This window comes from Saimiri boliviensis, chromosome 10, assembly GCF_048565385.1.
Source record: "Saimiri boliviensis isolate mSaiBol1 chromosome 10, mSaiBol1.pri, whole genome shotgun sequence".
Taxonomy (NCBI): domain Eukaryota; kingdom Metazoa; phylum Chordata; class Mammalia; order Primates; family Cebidae; genus Saimiri; species Saimiri boliviensis.
The window spans coordinates 71078862-71101669 of NC_133458.1; the positions used below are offsets into that span (position 1 = coordinate 71078862).

General features: G+C 38.4%; 2 protein-coding genes across 15 annotated transcripts in view; one reads left to right on the forward strand and one right to left on the reverse strand.

The window, feature by feature from the left end:
• PPP1R9A (protein phosphatase 1 regulatory subunit 9A) overlaps positions 1 to 5894 on the forward strand; it is a 339268-nt gene extending 333374 nt beyond the window's left edge. For 8 of the 11 annotated variants that reach the window (XM_074379461.1, XM_074379466.1, XM_074379465.1 and 5 more), the window contains 3 exons: positions 341 to 364; positions 1775 to 1957; positions 3327 to 5894. In XM_074379461.1, the coding sequence (XP_074235562.1) occupies positions 341 to 364; positions 1775 to 1957; positions 3327 to 3539 (420 nt within the window). In that variant the 3' untranslated portion in view covers positions 3540 to 5894. The remainder of the gene's footprint in view (positions 1 to 340; positions 365 to 1774; positions 1958 to 3326) is intronic. The other 3 variants (XM_074379464.1, XM_074379468.1, XM_039473003.2) reach the window with 1 other exon arrangement.
• Positions 5895 to 6529: 635 nt separating this feature from the next.
• Positions 6530 to 22808, reverse strand: part of PON1 (paraoxonase 1) — a 29263-nt gene continuing 12984 nt past the window's right edge. The window contains exons 6-11 of one of the 4 annotated variants that reach the window (XR_012512124.1): positions 20644 to 20844; positions 19013 to 19094; positions 15244 to 15369; positions 12098 to 12396; positions 11404 to 11571; positions 6530 to 10049 (exon numbers count right to left, since the gene is read on the reverse strand). Coding sequence is in view for 2 of the 4 variants with exons in the window: in XM_003921224.4 (XP_003921273.1) it covers positions 12238 to 12396; positions 15244 to 15369; positions 19013 to 19094; positions 20644 to 20844 (568 nt within the window). In the remaining 2 variants the exon portion in view is untranslated. Of the gene's footprint in view, positions 11572 to 12001; positions 12397 to 15243; positions 15370 to 19012; positions 19095 to 20643; positions 20845 to 22808 lie in introns of those variants that run through there. The other 3 variants (XR_012512123.1, XM_003921224.4, XM_010345488.3) reach the window with 3 other exon arrangements.

Consider the following 22808-nt stretch of genomic DNA (forward strand, 5'->3'; position numbering starts at 1 on the left):
AGCACAGGTCAAAATTAGTATTGCTACAAATTATCGGGAGATAAACGTGTACAAGAGAGTCAGGAAATGAGGTTAGTGATTAACTTACTTCCTCAAAAAATGGGGGGAGGACAGAAGGCACTATGAATAAATATATTTTTGCTGTAAGTATTTGTTCTTACTATTTCTTTCTAACATGATTTTTGATTCATAAAACTTTTTTTTTTCTCATAAGCTTTTCTGCCCTTATTCTTCAAGCTTGGTGCAATTTTCATTGTATTAAAATTGTGTACTATATATGTTGTGTCTCCTGTTTCTGTAACATGTTTCTTCTTGATTCTTTTATCGCTCCCTCACTCAGAGCCTGGATATGATAGATGACGAGGTGAGCTATCAGTGGGCTGCGTGTGGTGGCTTATGTGCTATTGTTTGAACATGCTTTTCTCTCTTTGGAGATGATTGAAAAATCAGACAATACAAGAACACCTTCCTCTTTAGTGAAGGGTTACCTTGTGTTAAATAGCTTTACTCTCTGCCCTTACCATATCTTAGTTTAAAAGATGTTTTTAAGTTAAGAGGATCTCCACATTGCACCTCCAGAGTTTCTTGATTTATCTCCCATCACCATTACATCAACATAGTCCATTCTTTTCCTCTCCTTTGACTTCATCTTGGCTTACTCTATCCCTTCTGTGTTCCCTGTGTGGGTCACCAAGGTGACTCCTGTCTTTCCTCCAAGACCTATCATCACCTTAGTGATTGATATTCTCAGCTTAGTGGGTCTAGAAACCAACCTGTCCCTTTGCACTATTAAAAGGAATATTCTGCAGTGGACAGAGCCAGAAATCTGGAATAAACTCCTAACCATTGAGCTCTACCACTTACTAACTGTGTGATCTTGGACAGAGCACATAGACTTCCTGAGCCCCAGTTTTGTCATTTCTTTTTCTCTTTCTTTTTTTTTTTTTTTTTTTTTTTTTTTTTTTTTTTTTGAGACAAGTCTCACTCTGTTACCCAGGCTGGAGTGCAGTGGCACAATCTTGGCTCACTGCAACCTCTGCCTACCAGATTCAAGTCTCAGCCTCCTGAATAACTGGGATTACAGGCATGCACCACCACACCCAGCTAATTTTTGTATTTTTATTAGAGACAGGGTTTTGACCTGTTGGCCAGGCTGGTCTCAAACTCCTGGCCTCAAGCGATCCACCCAACTCAGCCTCCCAAAGTGCTGGGATTGCAGATGTGAGCCATCATACCCAGCCATTTCCTCATTTCTTAAAAGCAGTTAAGGATATTATCTGCCCTATCTTCCTCACATTTTGCTTGCTGCTCAAATGAAATAATGGTTGTGAAACTCCCTAAGAAGGCTTGAGAGCTTAATGCTCTCCTCTCCCAAGTGAAAGATACTTCAGTATTTTTACAAAACTCGAATGTGTTATTAGAGGATAAATGATGCATTACATACAGATATTTATGAAATACTTATTTTCTAGATCTTATAATCCGTCCAGACTGTTTTGATATAAATGTTTGCAACATAGTGCATTTTCTTCAATGTTAAACTTCCTACATTAATAATGGTGCTTTTTTATTTGGGGGAATTTCTAAAGTTTCAAATACATGAAAACATATAGGGTAATAAGTATATTTTTAAGACCACTAGAACCATTAGCTTATTATATTTTGGTTTAAGCATAAATGTGGCTCTCATAGGTTAAAAAATTCCTTTTGATAGCATAATATGAGCCATAGTATCTTGGTCCTTTAACAACACTACGTAACATTCCTGTCTCAGATCCTTGATGATGGACAGTCTCCCAAACACAGTCAGTGTCAGAATCGTGCCGTTCAGGAGTGGAGTGTGCAGCAGGTTTCTCACTGGTTAATGAGCCTAAATCTGGAGCAGTATGTATCTGAATTCAGTGCTCAGAACATCACTGGAGAGCAGCTCCTGCAGTTGGATGGAAATAAACTTAAGGTAAAGAATTATATATCTGTGTTAGGTTACCAGGTATAATTTGTATTACTCATAGCATCTAAAATGTTTTCATTAGCTAAGAGCATTCTGCATATCTGAGAGGTAATTCTCATCAACATTCAGCAGAAAGGATGTTGAATTCTTTCTGAGTAGTAAATGAAGTTTCAGAAAGTCCATTAGGGGTTCTAAATCAAGTGGTAGGCTGCTGATTAAGAGAGCAAGGGACCCACTCCATTGCTTCCACCTGGCAACACATGGTCCATGTATTAACTCTCCTTACTTCTGATGCAGTATGAGTTTTAATAATGGCCACTGTGGACTTATTCATCACATTAGAATTAAGACCCAGATCCATGAATCTTCTTTTTCTTACTCATTTCTCCTTCACCTCCACTATTCCTTACACACCACTCTCAAATGGGATGACATTCTCCCCAGAAGTTTTTTCCCCAAATATGTACACACATCTTCCCTCCCCTCCATGGCACTTTCATTTCCACTTGTCCAGTTCATCTCTCTTAGAGACCAAGGTGGCATCCACCCCTCTGGGAAAGGGAAAAAGGAGCTTACAGCCTGCTCTATGCACCCCCAAGCCCTACCCCTGCTTCAGCCCCCTGCTAGACTGACCATCAGATGAGTATCTCTTGACAGTCTTGAAAAGGTTAGAGATCAATCAATAGCTTGTGAATATGAAGGCCCCATTGACAAGGCTGTCCCTGTTGGGGAGATAAGATAGATGCATCCTGCTGTTGATTCTGAAGGTCACGAAACATTTAAAGTACATAAGCAACTCCCCTTATTCTGAATTCTAAGTTCATCAAGCAACCTCCTCATTATAATCAAGCTTCTTTTATAGATCTGCCTACAGGGAAAGAATGGCTAGTCATGCTGACATGAACATTCTGGCCCCAAAGCCATTTTTGGTTCTCATTGTAATGAAAACATTGGCAGAAAGGAAGCCGTTTCAGTTCTCTTTGCCTTTCTTGGAGCCCTCTGTGACAGCAGGTGCTCACTCCTCCACTTTGAAAATATTGATGAGTTTAGCAATACCTTTACCTGTAAATATCTACAGCCCAAAGGTTGGAGAAGTAGAATCGTGCACTTTTTCCATTCATTTACTTGTGAATTACTAATTTGGATAGCATTTACTTAATGGGCTTTAGGATGTACTTTGCAAGGGTCATCAAAGAAGAAATAAAGTGTATCCCCCAGTATGTAGATTTGTAGAAAATGATTGTAACTAGCCCTTTCTCTGTTCTTACCTCTTCTATCTTTGAATTAGTTTAAAAGTATGAACATACTGTATATTAACATCATCAGAGGGGTCACTGGTTTTCAAATTCAGTTTGTATGTACATTTTCTTCCTAGGCTCTTGGAATGACAGCATCCCAGGACCGAGCAGTGATCAAAAAGAAACTCAAGGAAATGAAGATGTCTCTAGAGAAGGCTCGAAAGGCCCAAGAGAAAATGGAAAAACAAAGGGAAAAGCTAAGGAGAAAGGAACAGGAACAAATGCAAAGGAAGTCCAAAAAGACAGAAAAGATGACGTCAACTGCAGCTGAGGGTGCTGGTGAGCAGTAACACATACCCTCTTACAGATGATGGAGATGCTCCAATAGAAGTCCCCCGAAACTAAATGATAGGGGTAATGCGGCTCTAAGACCCATGTGTTGAATAACTGCATTTTCTGCAGTAGAATGCATTCTTAATTTTAACTACTAAAATAATCCTAAGCCACCTTTGGTTTATTAACAAACCAGAGATCTCATTTAAGTAGCTGTGTTTTACTCTTCTCTAACTTACCAACATCTTATGTTGTGTTGGGTGTGTTTTGTCACTTGGAGAACTAGTGTGACCCCACCCAACAAGAGCATGACACACCTTGGTGTTGTTAATGAAGCGCCGTGAATTTTGAGTATGAGATCCTGAAATGGCAATTGCACATGTCTGCATGGCAGAGAGCAGCCTGCCATGAGATTTGGGACCAGTACTTATTTCTAGGGCTGCAAAAACTACTCCAATGTATGAGAAAAGTTCCTTCTCAATTCTGAGTCTGGACGGTAAGACTACCCCACTATGGAAACATGGGTGCTCTGCTATGCAGTTACCTACTAAGGGAAAAGGCAAGCAAGCCATTCTGCTTGCTAGACATCAAAAAGAAAGAAAAGAATTATAGCTATTTGTCAACCACTGAAAAAAAGCAAAAACCTTAAGAATGTGGATTGGGTATTCTTGAGGTTCTGAGGGTAACATTTATCCTCCAGATATAACTGAACAAGAAAGAAAAAATTAGACATGAATGCAGTCATGGGATATTGGGATCTGTTGACTTTGCTACTGCTGTGTGTATCAGTATTTCAGCGACACTGGCAAACACAACACAGTTCCTCTTCCCCCCACCCACCCCAAGAAATTGAACAGGAAATTGATTTCTAGGAAACCACTATTTTCAGGTTTCCTCTCCTGGGGAACATTCTGGCTGGTCTTCAGCCTGCCTATGACACAATCAGGAACTGGTCACATATTTTCTACTCAAGATTTCCCAGGTGGGCTCAGTTAGTGTTTGAACAAATGTACTTTTAAGAAAAAAAAATAGAAATACCAGTTTGAAGAAATTTGAGTAACGTTCAACCAGAGAACCAATTTTTTTTAGTACAAAGAATGTTCCTGTAAAGAAGGAACAATCTCTCTAAAATGCTGTCAGTTAACATTTTAGATTTTGAATGGTTTTTCTGAGCCATTCCTTTCCATACCTCAGAGATTTCCAGTTCTACAGAAAAAGTTTGTTTAAGGCAGTGAGATACAGTTTAGTGGTGGAGGAACTTATACTAATTTTAAACCAGTATTAAGGATTTCAGTATTTCATCAAACTGAGTCAAGTGCAGACTGGGGCAGAAGAAGGTGAAAAACTCATTTTGAGAAATTTTATATGATGAGGATTTATAGTTTTTTGTTTTTTATGCTTATGTATCTGGTTCTCTTTGTTGCATTGACTCTAAAAATGAGGTTATCCACTTTCTAAGGAGCAAGTTTCAGAATAAGACTTGAGGCCACACGAATTCTTGGACAAGTATTTTACTTCCTTTACTTTATGAGGATCTCTGCTTTGTTCCCAGCATCGTGGTATCTTCCACTAGAAGCATTCTGTATGCAGAAGTTGGGTAAGACCTTTGAGCATAACAGATTAAGGGAACTGCCTTCTAGCCCCATTTTAATAACATTGATTTTTTTTGTTGTTAAAAAAATTTTTTTGGCTTATTTGAAAATCTGAATTCAGGAATTATTTAGACATTTTAAATTCTGTTCTTCCCCCAAAGATTGTTTCCTTTTCATTGCCAGAGTATTGTCTGTTATGCTTCAGCTCTTTTGTCATTAGGTACAGACCATTCATCCTCAGAAACGTTGACATGAAATAACATTGTGTTTTACAGTTGTCATAGTCATTATGTTTTTCTGTCTGTCTTCATTTGGGGTATGATAATGAAACTGCCATTCTGGATACTCTTTAATATCTTGAGATGTCTGGTGCTTTGTTATTTATTAACATCATGAGAAATAAGAAGCCACTATTAATGAGTGATAAAATTTGGCAAAACTTTAATACTAAAACACTAAATTAGTAAAAAATCTGGTAATACTAGTACTTTCTATTATAAATTTTTGCCATTTTTGCTTATCTTTGGGGAAAGAAGTGACCTGGATCACACTGGAAGTTTCACTGTATTCAAGAGTAGAAATAGAAGGATGATTATCTTATGTTTACACTTTGGCGATATTTGAAAATGGATGTATATACTGGAAACGTCTGTAAGTGTCTGTCTCTACACCTAATTTATGATCTATTCTATTGCATTTTCTTAAATGTCTTAGTATTCTTTATAATTTTGTACGTTGAATGTGTAGATAAATGTCCAACTGACAATATTATAAATCAAATTCTTATTGCTTAAATCATTTAGTATTATAACTATTTTGGTTTTTTAAGTTAAATTATAGTAATTTTAGGCCTAAATGAGTTATTTTAACATTACTACTTAGATGAAATTGTAAAAGTCACTTGGTTTGATTGTCCGGCAAAGCATAAGATGTAAGCTGATTGATATAAGGGTACAAAAACGAAGTGAAAGGCCTCAGACCTTGTGAGTATTTTGTTTTCTATTATTTCTTTTATTGACTGTAGTGCATGATGCCTGATCGAGGCTCCAAAGTCTTGCACAATCCTACTTTAATGCTAGTGGTTTTCAGTGTCTTTACGATTTAACACAGAATTGTTACTTCATCAACCTTAACTTTGCAGTTTTTTATTATCAGAAAATGAACAGAAAGGGAATATCTGGTTGCTATGAACTATATTCCCTAAAGAAGAGCTCAGTATGACTCTAACAATAGCCAAAAATGTTTTGGGGTCTAGGTTATACTTTGTTGGGAGGGAATGTGTGGTGAGGCCAAGCTGCAGACAGAAAGCATTGTATGAGCTGTATCTGAGTCAGGGTTTTCCATCAAAAGATGTTAGTTTTATAACAGATTACTTTGTTTAAGACCATCTCCCTTCAAGTAACTTACAGTTCATGTAATACTTAAATCATTTTTTTTTTTTTTTTTTTTTTTGGCCTGAATGAGGAATTACTGCAGAGTTTTAAGTTAGGGAAGAAACCTCACTTCATCCATTCTAACACTGCTGATGAAGTGCCCCTTTAGTTTCATGATAATAAAGCTGTTCTGTGGCTATCATCCTTTAGCTGGGATTGACATTGATTTTACACCCTCAGCATCACACCAGCTTTTTTAACCCACAGCAGTTCATGATTGCAGTATGATAGGTACTAAAGCCAAACTCAGCTTTCAACCGGCACAAAATGGGACTGTCTACCTTTTGCTTGTCGTTGGAAACAAAGTGGCAAAAGGGAAAATGAGGAACCAAATTTACCTTTGCCACTATTTGTGACCCTATAGTCATCTCTGGCCTGAAATCTTAAAATATCTCAGGCCCAGGCTACAAAAATGGTCACAGGTAGTTTGATCTAGCACCTCAGCCATTTGTACTGAAGACACAATTCTGGATTCATTGTGCACCAGAATTAACATGTGCTTGAAAAATGCATTTGATGAAAGGGAAATGAAATTTTGCATTTATATACATACTCAGTTTGATGTTTAAGTGTTAAAGGTTATGCACACCAATCTTCAAGATGAGATCCAGTGTTTAACAATAGTGTTCAAAAGGATGCTAAAGGAAGTGTCCCAGCAAACCTAAGAGAACCATCTATACTTTAGATAGGTTGTAGCCCCAACATTACACTGAGATATTTCCATTTGAGTAACTAAAGATACTCCTGACAGAGCTGGAGATGAGGGCACTTTGGTGGACAGTAGTCACTAGGGTTCATGTCACCTGCTTAATGCAAAGACCTTAGTGGTCTCAGAATGAAAAAATATATATATATATATATATTTTGAGACTGAATCTTGCTCTGTTGCCAGGCTAGAGTTCAGTGGTGTGATCTTGGCTTACTGCAACTTCCACTTCCCAGGTTCAAATTATTCTCCTGCCTCAGCCTCCCGAGTAGCTGGGACTACAGGTATGTGCCACCACACCAGTTAATTTTTTGCATTTTTAGTAGAGACGGAGTTTCACCTTGTTAGCCAGGATGGTTTTGATCTCCTGACCTCATGATCCACCCTCCTCAGCCTCCCAAAGTGCTGGGATTACAGGTATGAACCACCAAATATCCATATTTGCTATTAAAATGGTTTACATTAGGATGGGGGGGGTGGGAAGTTGGGGGAGGACTGTACATTCCCAAAAGAAAGCAGTGTTATAGGAATTCCAAATGGGCTTCAGTGTTTCACTCCTGAAAGCAGCCTGAGTATGTTGGCAGATTTTGTTTGCATTTGTCTTGCGTATTTAAAGTCTTGGTCCAAAACACTGGGGAAAAAATAACACCAGACAAAACACATTTGAGTAACTTGAAGTAGCAGCATAGAATAGGCCAAACTAAGAAGCTGGAGGGACAAAGAAAAAGCCAACAGAATCAGTTTCTCTTGAAAAATGAAAGCGTCAAGTTCTATTTATAGTAGACAGAGGGTTTGTGTTTGCTTGTGCGTGATGTCTGTGTGAGCCTGTTGAGGGAATGATAGTTACTTGAAGGTTCACATACGTAAGCATGTGGAGCCAGCACAGTCTGTGACTTGATTCCAGATCCTCAGAGTGGAGAAGGAAAGAAATATGATGATAGCCAATGCTTGACCCTAACCCAACCCCAAAACTGCTAGGGATTCAACAATGAGTAAGATGTAAGGGATAAGAGAACAGACAACTTCTCAATAATGTGCATGCCGTTTGTGTAGATGTTCAGAACTATGTATGTGTGAATATAACTCCCACCTTACACATGCGCACACACTACAATCACATGGCATTAAAAAATATATTGTGTATGGAAGTTGGTAAGGTCAGTCAGGACCTGGAGCTGTAATCATAGCCTTATTGCCACTTCTTGTGTTGTGTATACATTGAATGGCTCATAGATTTTAAGAGATTTTTTAATTGTAAGTATTTCTACTAAATGCACTTATCCTTCTATATGTTTATATATTTTGGTAAAATTGATTTATCAGATACTTGGTATTTTAGTAAGAAAATTTTCTCAAATATTTGGTTAATGCTTTGATGTCAAGATTGCATATTGCTGAGTTGAAGCTCAGAAGAAATTTATGCAGCTTTGGGCATTGTCAACTGCAGACTGCAGTTTTCTTGGCTAAAAATTGCACTGTGTGTTCTTGTGAATTTGCTCATAATTCTAAAATGACATAATTGGTGACTGATGCCTAAAGTCACTGACTACTGGCTCTCTGATGGTGAATGCTGCCATCACATGATCATTTATTTACTTTTTGTGCAAGTGATGGCATTTTGGTTGTTGCCAAAAAAAAAAAAACCTAAGTGGTTGGGAGTGTATGTTGTTGGAAGGTGTACACTTCTGTTACTTTCAGCTATATTATTTATACACCCAGGTTTTCTGTTAAGGATATAATCATTAATTCATGAAAGAACAATTGGCCAGAAATAATTAAATTACTTTAAAAAGTGAGAATTAAGAGGCACTCCAGCCAGATGACACCTCCCAACAACATGAAATTTAGTTAGTTCTTAGTGAAATTCCTTAAATATATATTTATATTTTCTTCCACATTATTTAATGTCATAACTACTGCTTTTGTATTTTTAATGGTGTTGCAACCACTCGTATACCTGCTACATCTTACTGACAAAACTGGGCAGCTGAAAATAAAAGAGAATAAATTCTATTCCACTGAAAGAAGTTGATTTCTTTTCAGCTTTCTTTGTATATCAGTAAAGAACAAGAATTGTTTGAAAATAATTTTAAGTCTGATAAGTATGGTTAGCATGTTACCTAAGCTTTTAAGTTGTACATTTTGATATCTGATCATTTGCATGGAAGAGACAATAGTGCCATGTCTGAATTGTTCTCTTGTGCTTGGTTAATATGTACTTCTCTAGACTGTTCCTTTTCAAATGACATTCCTTACTCTTTGGTTTTCAGAGGCATTCAAGCAAAATATCACAGTGGTCTTTTGTTTTCTGACCAATCTAACAATACCTGTGATTAAATTTAATTTGTTAATGTAAATAAACTTCATGCTAATGAGTATTATTGTTGTTAGACAACGAATGCAATAAAAAGAGAAATACTGAGATCTGTCGAAGTAATTTTTTTCCCTCTTCCATTTTCACCTTCAACTAAAACAAGCCTTCACTGGGTAAACCTGTATCAACTGTCAAAGCATAGCTGTCAATCAAGAGCAAAGTGCACATTTTTCATGGAAATGAAACTAAAAATAAGTTTTAACTCTGGTAAAGTGTAAATTGGCAGCTAGAATTACATTTGAAAGCACAATTATGACACTGGGCATAAAGTTAAAAGAGCAAAGCTTGCACTTGAAGCTTCCTCACCCATCTTTTTGTTCCCTTGTCACTGCTTCACCATCAAAGTCTCTGATAATCTCTCAGCCAGGAAAACCTCTGTGACAAATCCATTAAGCAGTCAGCCACACACAGCGAGGGGCAAGCTAAGAAAGAATCGGGTTCATCATGGAGTATGGGGTTATTTTAAACAATTTTCTTTCTACCACATACCCTAAAAATTCAGAAGACTTGAATATAACAAGTGAGGAGTATTAACTTGATTCATTCTTACACATGCAAACTATAATTTCTGACTAAATGTATGGCAATGCAAAAATTTAGATATGCGAATCAAATAATACATGAATTGAGCTGTTTTCCTTTTTTTCACAATGGATATTATGAAATTTCTAACCAAACATGTCCCTTTTTGAGTGATCTTGAGTATGTGCTCTGTCAAATTGGATGGGCTTTTTGTTTCTTTGGTGGAATTTGCTTGTTCTATCAAGAACAAGAAAGAACATAATGTGGTTATTTTATTGAAGATTAGGGAGCCTAACTACTCAAGAGATTCTTTGTAAATAAGGAAATATGTGGGGTGAGTGGTGTCCCTAAGCACCACATTCATTGATAGTTTCAAGACAATCTTTCAGAGAACCCAGCATCCTGGGCTGTGAGCAGCATCTGGGAATAATTGAGCCCTCATAGGGCACAGAATATTATGTCACTGGAATCATGACTAAAGTAACTCCAATCTTGATGTGAGGAAAGTGGTTTTTTGATCCAAACAAAATGTTCCCGTTTATTACTTTAAGTCAGTGATCTTAAACTGTTGGTGGTTCTCAGTTTATCGGCAAAACATTTTCCCTGAAATGCCAAACTATTGTCAAGACAAATGCCTTAGAAAAACTTTGTTTCTGGCCAGGCACAGTGGCTCATGCCTGTAATCCAGCACTTTGGGAGGCTGAGGCAGGTGGATCACCCGAGGTCAGGAATTTGAGACCAGCCTGGCAAACATGGTGAAATCCCATCTCTACTAAGCTGGGCATGGTGGCATGCACCTATAGTCCCAGCTACTGGGGAGACTGAGGTACAAGAATCGCTTGAACCTGGGAGGCAGAGGTTGCAGTGAGCCGAGATTGCACCACTGCACTCCAGCCTGGGCAACAGTGAGATTTGTCAAAAAGCAAAAAAAAAAAAAAAAAACTTCATTTCTACAGTCACTGCCTTAACATCCCAATGAAGTAATTCAGCATGGTTATACCTTCAAAAGAGACGAACAAATAAACGAAGATGGGTAACATTTATATATCAGCTTCTATAACAAGATGATAAAGTCATGTTTTCTTTCTAGTCAGGTCTCTCAGAAGATAGCCAAAGGTTGATCTTTTCGATTTGTTTACCTATTTTTTTTTTCTTTTCAGCTTCCACAGCGAGTTTAAATATTAAACAAAAACCCACCAGCACGACCACCAACACCTCAACAACAATGTAGTCTTTGGGGACACTTAACTTTACCTGAGTCAGTTATGGGATTCATTCTGTATCCAGTCATTGACGTGAACAAACTTCCTTTCACCATGTCAAAGACACTCTAATGCACAATTTTTGCCAAGATCATAGAGATTCATAATTTTCAGGTATGACAAACTCCCAGGAATTTAAAGATTTTCCCACATGTTATTGCTACAGGAGAATTGAAAAAGCAAGAGTACAAGGAGAGTTGGAGTCATTCGGGTTAGTATTTACTGAAAAAGTCACATAGTGAAGGGAAAATGGGAACAAGTCTGACTATGGCAGAATGGCTAATGGCTTCACCAAGGAGGTGTGCATGGAGTAGAGGGGAAATTCATAGTGCACATCTAGTTTTCTGTCCTATGAACTGGAGTCCCTGAGTGAGAACTGGAGTCCCTGAGTGAGTACTGGAGTCCCTGAGTGAGTACTGGAGTTCTGAAGACACATGAGCTAATTCTGCTCCTCTGTTTCTTCTGAACAAGACATGGCAAGGCAGCGATACACATGTGCTTTCAGGCAACACGTGTTTTAGGGTAAGTACTTTTGGGGTCACACACTGTAAAGTTATTTAATACCTGACAGTTCATATAACTGATTTAGCCATTTTAGTGAGAAGGATTTTTATTGGTAAATGAGGTTTTCAAGTATTCCAAGACCGATTTGATAGTGTCTCAAAAAAAAGCCTTACACATCATACCTTTCCCAGTGCTTTGATGCTTCATGATGTCCACATTTAGTCAGCATTCATTGTTCAGCTGCCATCACTAGGTCCTTGGAATATGGCAAGCGGTTGAAATAATGGCCTCAGTTTCTATGGCATAGGTGGAAATCGGTCTGTTAGAGCTCACAGTAAAGAGCTTTGTGGAACACTGTGCCTATCAGCAGTTTCCCTTTGTACACAGAAGCAACTGTACTGCCTTGCAACACTGTGCCATTTTCTGCATAAACCTGTGTCACTTTAGGTTCTTCTGCAAGAATGTTCTGGATTTGAAGCACCTATACGAGAAATAAAATATTTTTGTTAAGTCACTTAACCTTATGCATAGAGTCATCCTACGTAAAAAGCCATATAATCTCATACAATGAGATAAATCCTATTTTGTTCCAAAATTACACTTAACACACCTGTTTCCTCATTTGGGAACAGATGGGTACTGATCTCAAGTGATCTTCAGCAGAATTGGAGAGTATCTAGACCTACAGGGACAAGGCAGGAAATGCAAATGAGTGGCACATCCTGGATGTAGGACATTAGGGAGCAGTGGGGTCTTCAGTAAATGTGGAGGGAGGAAGCTGTTACTCAGTGTGATGATAAATACTGAGTGTCAACTTGGTTGGATTGAAGGATGCAAGGAATTGATCCTGGGTGTGTCTATGAGGATATTGCCAAAGAAGATTAACATTTGCGTCAGTGGGCTGCTGAAGGCAGACCCACCCTTAATTGGGTGGGCACAATTGAATCAGCTGCCAGTGAATATAAAGCAGACAAAAAAAACATGAAAAGTCCAGATCGGCCTAGCCTCCCAGCCTACATCTTTCCCCTGTGCTGATGCTTCCTGCCCTCAAACATCAGACTCCAACTTCTTCAATTTTGAGACTCTGACTGGCTCTTCCTGCTCCTCAAGCTTGCAGACAGTCTATTGTGTGACCTTGTGATCATGTAAGTTAATACTTAATAAACTCCCGTTTACATATATCTCTACCCTATTAGCTCTAATACTTAATAAACTCCCGTTTACATATATCTCTACCCTATTAGATCTATCCCTCTAGGGAACCCTGACTAATACACTCAGCAACCACCAAATTGTTGCCATGTGGTAATTCAGGTCCATTTTCATGTATTTTAAGAGAAACCAGAGAACTGGATGTTTACACTTAATTCCTGGTTTTTAAAATGTAGCAACCGAAGAAAAAAAAATGTGGTCCAAAAGACCACAGCTCTGTCCCACACTTATGCATTCTGAACTTAACCTCCCATCTCTAAATGTATAAAATTTTGTTAAGTTCAGTTTCCTTCACTTAATTGAGGATAAATATGATCGTATCATTAATAACAGTATAGTATCCTGTTAAGCAAACCGTAATTTAGCCAAACCAAAAATAGCCAAACCAAAAATAGCCAATATTTGATCATTCTGGCTGTCAAAAATAGCAATCGCATATGATTCAACTTAGTATGAAAAGCACTACACTGAGGTAGGAGACCTGGGTCATGTCTTGAATCTTCCACTTACCATTTGCTTCTCATCTGTAGAAGGAGAAGGGTGGGACTAGATTATCTCTAAATTTCCCTTCCACTCTATCTTTCTATTATTAAGCCTTTTCAATAATATATAGTGACTTGAAGAAGGGATATCTACATCACAAAATATCAAATGTGTCAGACTGTGAAGGCCGGTGCCTGGATATAAAAGGGTCTGTGGGAGTGTTTAATATGACCTCTTAAAAACAGCAGGCACCAAAGACAGATGTCTTAGGAAATTGCCATAGCATTAACATGTAGTAGCCACTTACAGAGAAATAGTTGATGGTGCACCTTGGCTTAACTAAGCTTCCCTTTAATAAAACTAAATCACTCTTCTAGGGGCAGTGCATTAGATAATGAATTATTATTTTTTGCTATTCCTTTGCAGATCAGTCATTAGAAATGAAGTATTTTTTTCCAGAACAACAAACACAAATCCATGCTATAGCAAATGACCTAAGATCACCAAATAAGCGAACAAGCAGGAACAAATTAGAATCTGACATTCTGCTCAGTTCTGAACACCGAACACTCCACAGCATACATTTCTTCAATTCTATTAAACATACCATTCGGCAACCCTAATAGCTAAAAACTAGCAAAAGGCACAAAGGGTTGCTATTAAATATGATCACAATTGTCCTGTAAGCCTAGAGATAAAAGGTAGGAGAGCCATAATGTAAATGGAAATATACATTTAGTTTCTAGTCGTTTTTTCTTTTAACCCAAGATACAGGCTTTAACACTTTTTTTTCCTGTTGGGCAGGCAAGACAGACTCTTAAAACTTAGCTTTAACAATACACAGCAGTAGACAAATATGTCAAAATGATATACATTTAATGTATATAATAAGTATACTTAGTAGATACTGAAAACTCAGCAAATGTGTTAATACCTATATTGAAGTAGGTTGAAAATTCTTATTTGTACCCAAAATAGTCCACTGAATAAACCATGGGCACAAAAGTAGAGTCTTTGAGTACTGTAACTAAGATGGAAGATGAGATCTTCTAAGCCAAAATAATTCCAGCGATTTATCTTGCTATGCTGCAGGAAGATCTAGAGAGGCTGGCCAGTGTGCTCCAGGACTAGTCCACTGCATGGACCTGTGCATTGCCACACAGGAAGGGGGAATTGAAAAGGAAGGCAGGTAACAGATGAATGATTAAACCATAGCAGTGTGGCATCATTATGTTATTTGAGGAACCCTCAACCAGAGGCCAGCTTCCTCTCAGGCTACCTTCTCCACACACCACAGTCTACCTGTTCTGGCTTCCAGTATTCATTTCCTTCCTCCCTTGCTAGCCCTGGGGTACTGCATTATCCTCTGTTGAGTTCCCTACACTGTTTCCACATATTTGTATATAGTACCTTGATTAAACTCCCCTCAAATTATCCAATTTAAGTGTGCCATGTGTTTCTTGCCTAGACTCTGACTAAAGCACCTCCAAAAGTCTTTATTTCTGATCATTTGGATCATCTATCCATGTCCCACCTTTTATTTGCACATATAATTGAGAATTATGTTTTCACTGAAAAAAAAAAACAGTAGCTGGTAATAAAGTCACTCATCTGGTTGATTTTTAAAACTAACCTCAGATGCAGGAGGATTCTCTGAGTTGTAGAAGATTTTCATGCCATTGGGGTGGCATCCGACCCAAAGATCTCCTGTTTTTGGATCCACAGATATGTTATCCACGAGGGTATTAAAGTTGAGAGACTTCCAAGATTAACAACAAGGAGAGAACAAGACATAAAGTAAAACAAAATTGTGATGGAGCAAAATATATCAGAGAAAAGTTTCCTCTTGTCCTTGGTCACCACACTGCTTCTTCCAAGGATATAATTCTGCCCCCATTTCAATAGGACTCCCAAAATTCCTCTGGCCTTTCATCTATTCTAGTATTTTGTCAGTTTTCAGGACAGAGTAGGGTAGGATGAAGATACAGAAAGCCAAGAAAGACTTAAAAGTTAGACGAAATCATTTGTACTAGCATCTGTGCATGAACTAAACTGAAAAAAAAAAAAGTTTTCAGTGCAGCATAAAACAGCTCCTTCTAAAATGGCATATGCAAATGATATTTTTATAAGCATTCATAAAACAACCAGAAAATGTAGATTCACTTCTGATAAGAACGTCAATGAAATGTGGACTCTTTAATGGCTAATCATAGGCTGTGCAGCCAGAGAAGAAATGATCACCCGGGGTCTTATTTTTGCCTTGGATTTGAGAAAAAGTTTGTTCTTTAGTTTCCTGATGTTATTAAACTCCCTGTTCTTCTGCTGTTTATTCTCTAAATATAAGTTGCAAGCATGTGATGACTGCACAGATTGCTGTCGAGGCTTTGTATCAGCATCATAAATAATACCAATGATTCTTAATTCTACCATTCATCATCTTGGCTGCCTTCTACCAGAGAGAAAGCTCATCTATTTGTTTACCTCTAATTCTCAGTTGGAGAAATAATATCTACCATGTACCTCAGAGGCCAGCATGCCTCAGTGCCCAGAGACCCTGTAAATAACTGGTCATGACTCATTGCAAAGGCCAGGGCATGGACAGGCTGCTGCAGAAAACCAACGCTTCCCTGTGCCTCCTACTTAAAATGAGAGCTGTCCTCACATGCCCGTGGAGGGATTATAGGGCTCAAGCATCGTGGCAGTCTCATTCTTGCCACCATGCAGAGCCATCAGTCTTCCTTACCCCTGAGACAGGCAAGACAGGAGGCTGCTGAGCAAACATCCCCTGGTCAAAATCAGCTCCACGCTTTCTCCATCCTTAAACCTCCATCTATTCCAGTGTAATCACACTACTCTAATACAATAGTTTCTTTAAATGGAGAAAATGTTTGCTCCAGGGTTCTGCTCTTATCTTTGGAAGCAATACACCAATTGGTGAATTTCACAGTGGATGAAACCTACTGAGATGGGAGTGGGAGAAGGACACAGAAACCTGGAGTCCCATTCATTCAACACACAATTACAAAGCTCCTACATGAGCTCTGCAAGGAATGCAGCACCTGGAGAGCACCAGGTACCCAGCAGACACAGCTCCTGCCACGGAAGTACTGACAGTTCAGCAGGGAGCCTGTTCTGAGTCCAGCGATGAACTCTTGCCTTGCAAATAAGTAATTCCTCACCATGCTAAGTCACTGAGAGACCCCTGTGTATCGCATCTCACACTCCCACAAAGGCAACTGGAAAATTTTGCATTCCTTGGTCAAGAAAACTGAATAAGTTACTCTCTTTGGAAAAAAACTGTATTCTCTTGCTACCAAATATTCCAGGTTTTTGTGAATGGAGGTTCACTGAAGTGTGACTAATTCATTGACTAAGTCCTGGAATTTTTTTTTGGAGAGAGGAGAGTATTATTTCTATTGTGATAAAATATAGACAAAATTTGACATTTTAACCATTTTTAAGTGTAAAACTCAGTGGTATGAAGTATATTCACAGTGATGTGCAACCGTCCTCACCATTCCTCTCCAGAACTTTTAATCAGCCCCAAATGAATCCTGTGCCTACTACACAATAACTCCCTATTCTTCTCTTCCCCAAGTTCCTAGTAATCACCATTCTATTTTCTGGCTCCATGAATTTGCCTATTCTAGGCACTTCCTATTAGTAAATCATACCATATTTATCCTTTTGTGGCTGGCTTATGTCATTAAGCATAGTGTTTTCAAGGTTTATCCATGTGGTAGCATGTTTCAGAACTTCATTCCTTTTTAAGGCTGAATAATATCCCATTGGACATTGTTCAGCCTTTTTAAGGCTGAATAATAACCCATCTACACCTCATCACAAATTCAAGATTAGCTTCTGCTAGTTTATCAAATTACTTGGCACACTCAGGCATTAATTAACTGATATTAAGACCATCTTTCAAAAGAAAGAATAACATTACAGTCTATGAATAACCTTTTTGGGGGTTTTATAACGAGAGACAGGCATGGTCTGTTGCTGAAATTGGCCTTGTCCTCCATCTCGCCCTGGTGAAGGCAGAGCCTGACATTCTGTGATGAATGTATGCTAGACTCAGTTCTACTCTCATGAAATTCTTTAACTCTCATTTTCTAGAAGTACCTATTGTTAAAACCACAGCTTGTTTTTATTCCCTCAGTCAGTATGAGCGTGTGAAATTCCATTTTACTTGAGCTAATACCAAACTAGTCCTGCCAGTGATTTTTAATGTCAAACACGATGTTACATTTGATGTTGCTTCAAGGTAATTTTCTCTGAATGAGGCCCCTCATGACAGTCCCTCAGATGTGCTGACAGGAACAGTCATACTGTTGGCGCTGACAGCGCTTCCTGCAATGGGCATTTATGGCAGGAGAGCAACATCTTGTTTTTCAGACATAGAGGGCTGCTTTCACAGGGCTCCACTTTGCTCTTGGTCCCTGTCCTCTCCTTTGTGTTTCACCCCTTTTGACTCCAATCTTCATACTGCACCAGAATTAGTGGGGGCAGGAGGTGAAACCCTGAAGCATGCCCAGCCCCACTACAGTAATTTAACAAGTGCCAACTAGGCAAAGCGAATTGTATCAGGAGCAAATAGAAAAACGGCCTGTCCTTGTGGAGCTTATACCCTAGTGGGGGAATCAGGTAATAAAAGGGATGAATAAAATATGTAGTATGTTAGCAGTACGTGCTGAATGAAAAAATAAAGCAGGAAAGATGAGGGAAAATATGTAGGGGAAGGAAGCAGTTCTAGGTTTTGATGACCAAGGTGACATTTTAGTAAAAAATGAAAGGAGAGAGCCATGGAGATCTGGAGGAAGGCCACTCCTCCAAGCAGAGGGAACAATGCCCCATTCTGAGACAGTGGCAGGAGAGGTGGGGGCAGGGACACACAATGGTTGGAGGTAAATGCAGAGAGGTGACCGTGCTGCCAGGTCACCTGGCAGGCATTGTAAGCATGTGGGATTCATAAACATTGTGGTGAGCGGCCCTGCAGTAAGTACAAGTTGAGGCTATTTCTTGTCTGTTCCATCAACATAGAGGAAAAAAGAGAGATGGAAGGAAGGTGGAGGAGAGAGAAAAAGGGAGAAAGTAAGGAAGAAAGGCAGGAAGGGGGGGATGGAAGGAGGGTCTGGGAACACAATGCCAAGCTTAAAATTCACTAGAGCTGAAAGAATGCAAGGTTCCCAGGTGAGATGTGTGGTTTGCTGTTTCCCACTCTGCAGTTGAGTAAAAATGAACAAAAAACACATAACCATGCTAATGACTCTTAATAAAGGAGTGAAAAATTGGTTCTCACACACTCCAATTAGGCAATCCTTTTTTCTTCACATTTAATTTCACAAATCAATTAGAATCTAATTATCACCCTGCAAACTTATAGTGTTAATACATCTTACCTTCAATGGAGTTAAAGTCCAATTAGCATGCTTTTCATACACATGAATCTTATGAGCCAGCAATTCAGATATATAGACATACCTTCAAAAGAAGAAAGAGCTACATCAAGTACTAGAAGTAACACAACTGGAGAGATTACAGACAAGTTGTAATAACTTCATAGGGAAGAACTTTGCTGAAGGAGTGGAAAATGGAACCCATCTCAAATACACTAAATTCTGAAAGAACTCAGTGAGTTTACAATGCACAGAGGGGTTTAATGTCTGAAAAGTTCTGAAAGAGGGGATGTAGTTGTCCTTATCAGTATGGAAGGAACTTAGCCCTAACACCAACTGTTAGTATCTGGGAATAAAATGCATTACACGGTTTCTCTTTTGGTTTGTCAATTTAGTATCAAGCCCCAGGTTCTGCATTTCAGAGGGTAGTGAGTTCTCTCTCGAGAAAGTTGCAGGAAAACCCTTTGACAGCAGCCCCTTGTTTCAGTCCAAAGAAAATATGAGAGAAGAAAAGCTGTTTGGCCTGTATTGACAGAAGTCTTCCTCCTCTTCTGTCCTAAGTCTGGTCCTGATCCTGTGGCTTTAGTCATATCCCATAGAGATCTAGAGTTAGTCTAAGCACTATGCATCCCCGCCAGCAAAAAAAGAAATTATTGCTTGATTATCTTCTATTCTCAAAATCTGGTCAATGATATGAATAATTAAAAGCTGTCCCTTTTTTTTTTTTTTTTTTTTTTTTTTTTGAGACAGAGTCTTGCTGTGTCACCCAGGCTGGAGTGCAGTGGCACGATTTCAGTTCACTGCAACCTCCATTGCCCAAGTTCAAGTAATTCTCCTGCCTCAGCCTCAGCCTCCCTGGTAACTGGGATTACATGAGCACACCACCACACCCAGCTAATTTTTATATTTTTGTTAGAGATGGGGTTTTGCCATGATAGCCAGGCTGGTCTCGATCTCCTGACTTCAGGTGATCTGCCCACCTCGGCCTCCTGAAGTGCTGGGATTACAGGCATGAGCCACCACACCTGGCCCCTGTTACTCTTTCTAAGCATATGTTACTGACTCTGAAACCCTTGATGAGGACACAAGATGAGAAAGGGCATATACATGGATGGATATAGATAATTCATGTATATACCAACACTACCCAAAATGCCATCCCAGACCAATGCTGGTTTGCAAATTGTTTGTGGTAGGGCACACTGACTTGTTTTTCACAGTAAAACATTCTTAATGAAGGAAGTATTGCCTTGATTTACATTTTGGTACAAGTTCCTTACCTTGTCATAAACCCGCACTACCGATATGTGTCTACCTGCATACTAAGAATCTCATTATACATTCAAATCTTTACTCAAAACAAAGCTATTTAGACATATTAAAGATTCATCACAGTTCCCCCTCTTAAAATGTACTTTTTTCCAAAAAGGAAATAAAACCAGTATGCTTTCACAAAGACATTTTTGGTTTGATAAATTTTACTCCTAGAAAAATTAAGACATTTTACATTTTTCCTAATTTTATCTCACTAGAATAACATGTTAAAATGTATCATATTACTTTTAAAAAGAATATATTCCAAGATGTCACTGAGAATCTGAGTAATTCCCCTACATTTCAAAGAGTTCACATACTTGCCATCAGGTGAAACATTGATTCCATTAGCAAAGTCAAATCCGTCTGCCACCACTCGAACTTCACTTGGACTATAGTAAACAACATATGACCATGCTAAACCCAGATACATCTCCCAGGATCTTAAGTAGGGGTCTATAAAATAGTGATCATTTGTGGCATAAAAGTGCTCAGGTCCTACAGCAACGATATCATTCAAACTGCAATGAAAACGTACACACATAATATATGAGGTGAGGGTATTGAACATTACAGGATTATTAGTTAGGATTCATCACTGTTTAGTCCTAAAATCAAGATATGGGATGGAGCCTTCATGCTAGCTATATGGAATAGACTTAATATAAAATTAGTCTTGCCGATACAATCCTTAAAGACAATCATTGGTCTAAGAAATCTGAGGAGGTGATTATAGCACTGTAACATAAAAATCCTATTATATATATCTTAAAATAGTGTGATGTCGTGTGTGTGTGTGTGTGTGTGTGTGTGTGTGTGTGTGTCTGTCTGTCTGTGTGTAGATATACTAAATTCAGTAGAAATTAAATTAGGCCAGAAATCATTGTCAAGGCAAAAATGCACTCACATATCTATGCCCACATAGAACTAACTATATAAGAAATGGAAAAAGCACTGAACCAGCCGCCTGGATACTTGCATTTTACTTAAAGCTCTGCTACTATTCTGCTCTGTGATCTAAGAAAAATCAATCTTTTCACATGTTGGGCCTCAGTTTCCTTATCTGTTAAAGTAGGATGATAGACTAGTCTATCTTGCAGCCTTAAGATTTTGTGATTCTAAACTGAATAAAATGTCCATGATCAAGAATGCTTAGAAATAGAAAAAAAAGCTATTGCTTTTTTTTCCCCTTTCTGATTAGGATTCTCTCTCTGTTACTGAAAACATAAGATATATGAGTCTATTTTTCTGCTTTAATAGGTACAATAGTGAACACATAAGTGAGTCATTCTTTGCTGATTGAGGTGATGGAAGTTCCCCAGGGCCATGATCTGGGAGAAAATTATCTCTGCTCTATTGCAGAGGGCATCATGGCCAGCGCATCAGCACTGATGCAGCTCTGAGCTCTTAGGCAAGTTAGAGAGGCATGCAGAGCCTCAGTTTTCTCATCTGTAAAGAGAGGTTAAATGATTTTCCCAAAGTCATATAACTCATTAGTAGAAGACTAAGGTTAGTCAGGATCTTAATTTGTGGAGTTGCAGTGGGAATTACAATGAGACAAGGCCTGTTGTGTGCTTTGCAGGGAGCATGACATTTAATAAACCCTCAATCAATGGTAGCCACTATTACATTAAAAAAAAAAAGTCTCAGGATTTAGGATTAGTCTGAACAGTCTCCAGACATAAATCTGCAATCTGATTTTGCTCTCTCTGTTTTAAAAGTAAATTTCTGAAATTAGTATGCTTAACTATCATTTGTTTTTCACAGAAAGGAGCAGAGTGGAATGGTTTAAAACAATAGCCTTGTATTGTTGATATGGGGATGTAGTAAAATGAATAAACAACAAATTTTTAAAGGGTAATAGAGTAATAGCTTTGAAATCTGATGGATGTCATTTGAATCTTGACACTGCTTGCTGTCCTTACAATGTGGGGCCACAGCATTGCCACTAAATTTTGAGCCACTTTCCTGAACCTCAGTTTTCTCTGTATACCTTGAAAAGCTAGGGTAAGAATAAAATGAAATAATGAATGCATAGTTTTCATGGGGGATGCAGAGTGCCTTTGCACCATGCCTGGCATACAATAAATGACCAATAATAACAGTTGTGATATATGAATAATAACAGGTTTAAATTATAATAGATTTGGTCATTGGAATATAATGTTATAAACAATCATAAAATACAAAGCAAAAAACACACACAGCTAATCCTTGGGTTGAGACAGCAGAACTCTAGCTAATTATGGCACTGTGGTTATTTTCAGTCTCCTTCTAAGCTGCCTAAGGCTAATATTTTTGCAACTGGCTCAGGAAAAAAATACTACAACCCTGGAAACTTAGATAAATCTGAGATTTCCAAGATTAATTGTTAAAACCTGTACATTTCTTCACCATTTTGTAGTGATTTGAAGCACTGGCTCTGAACTCATGCTACCAGGATTAGAATCCCAGCTGCACCATTTACTAGTGATGTCATCTGGAG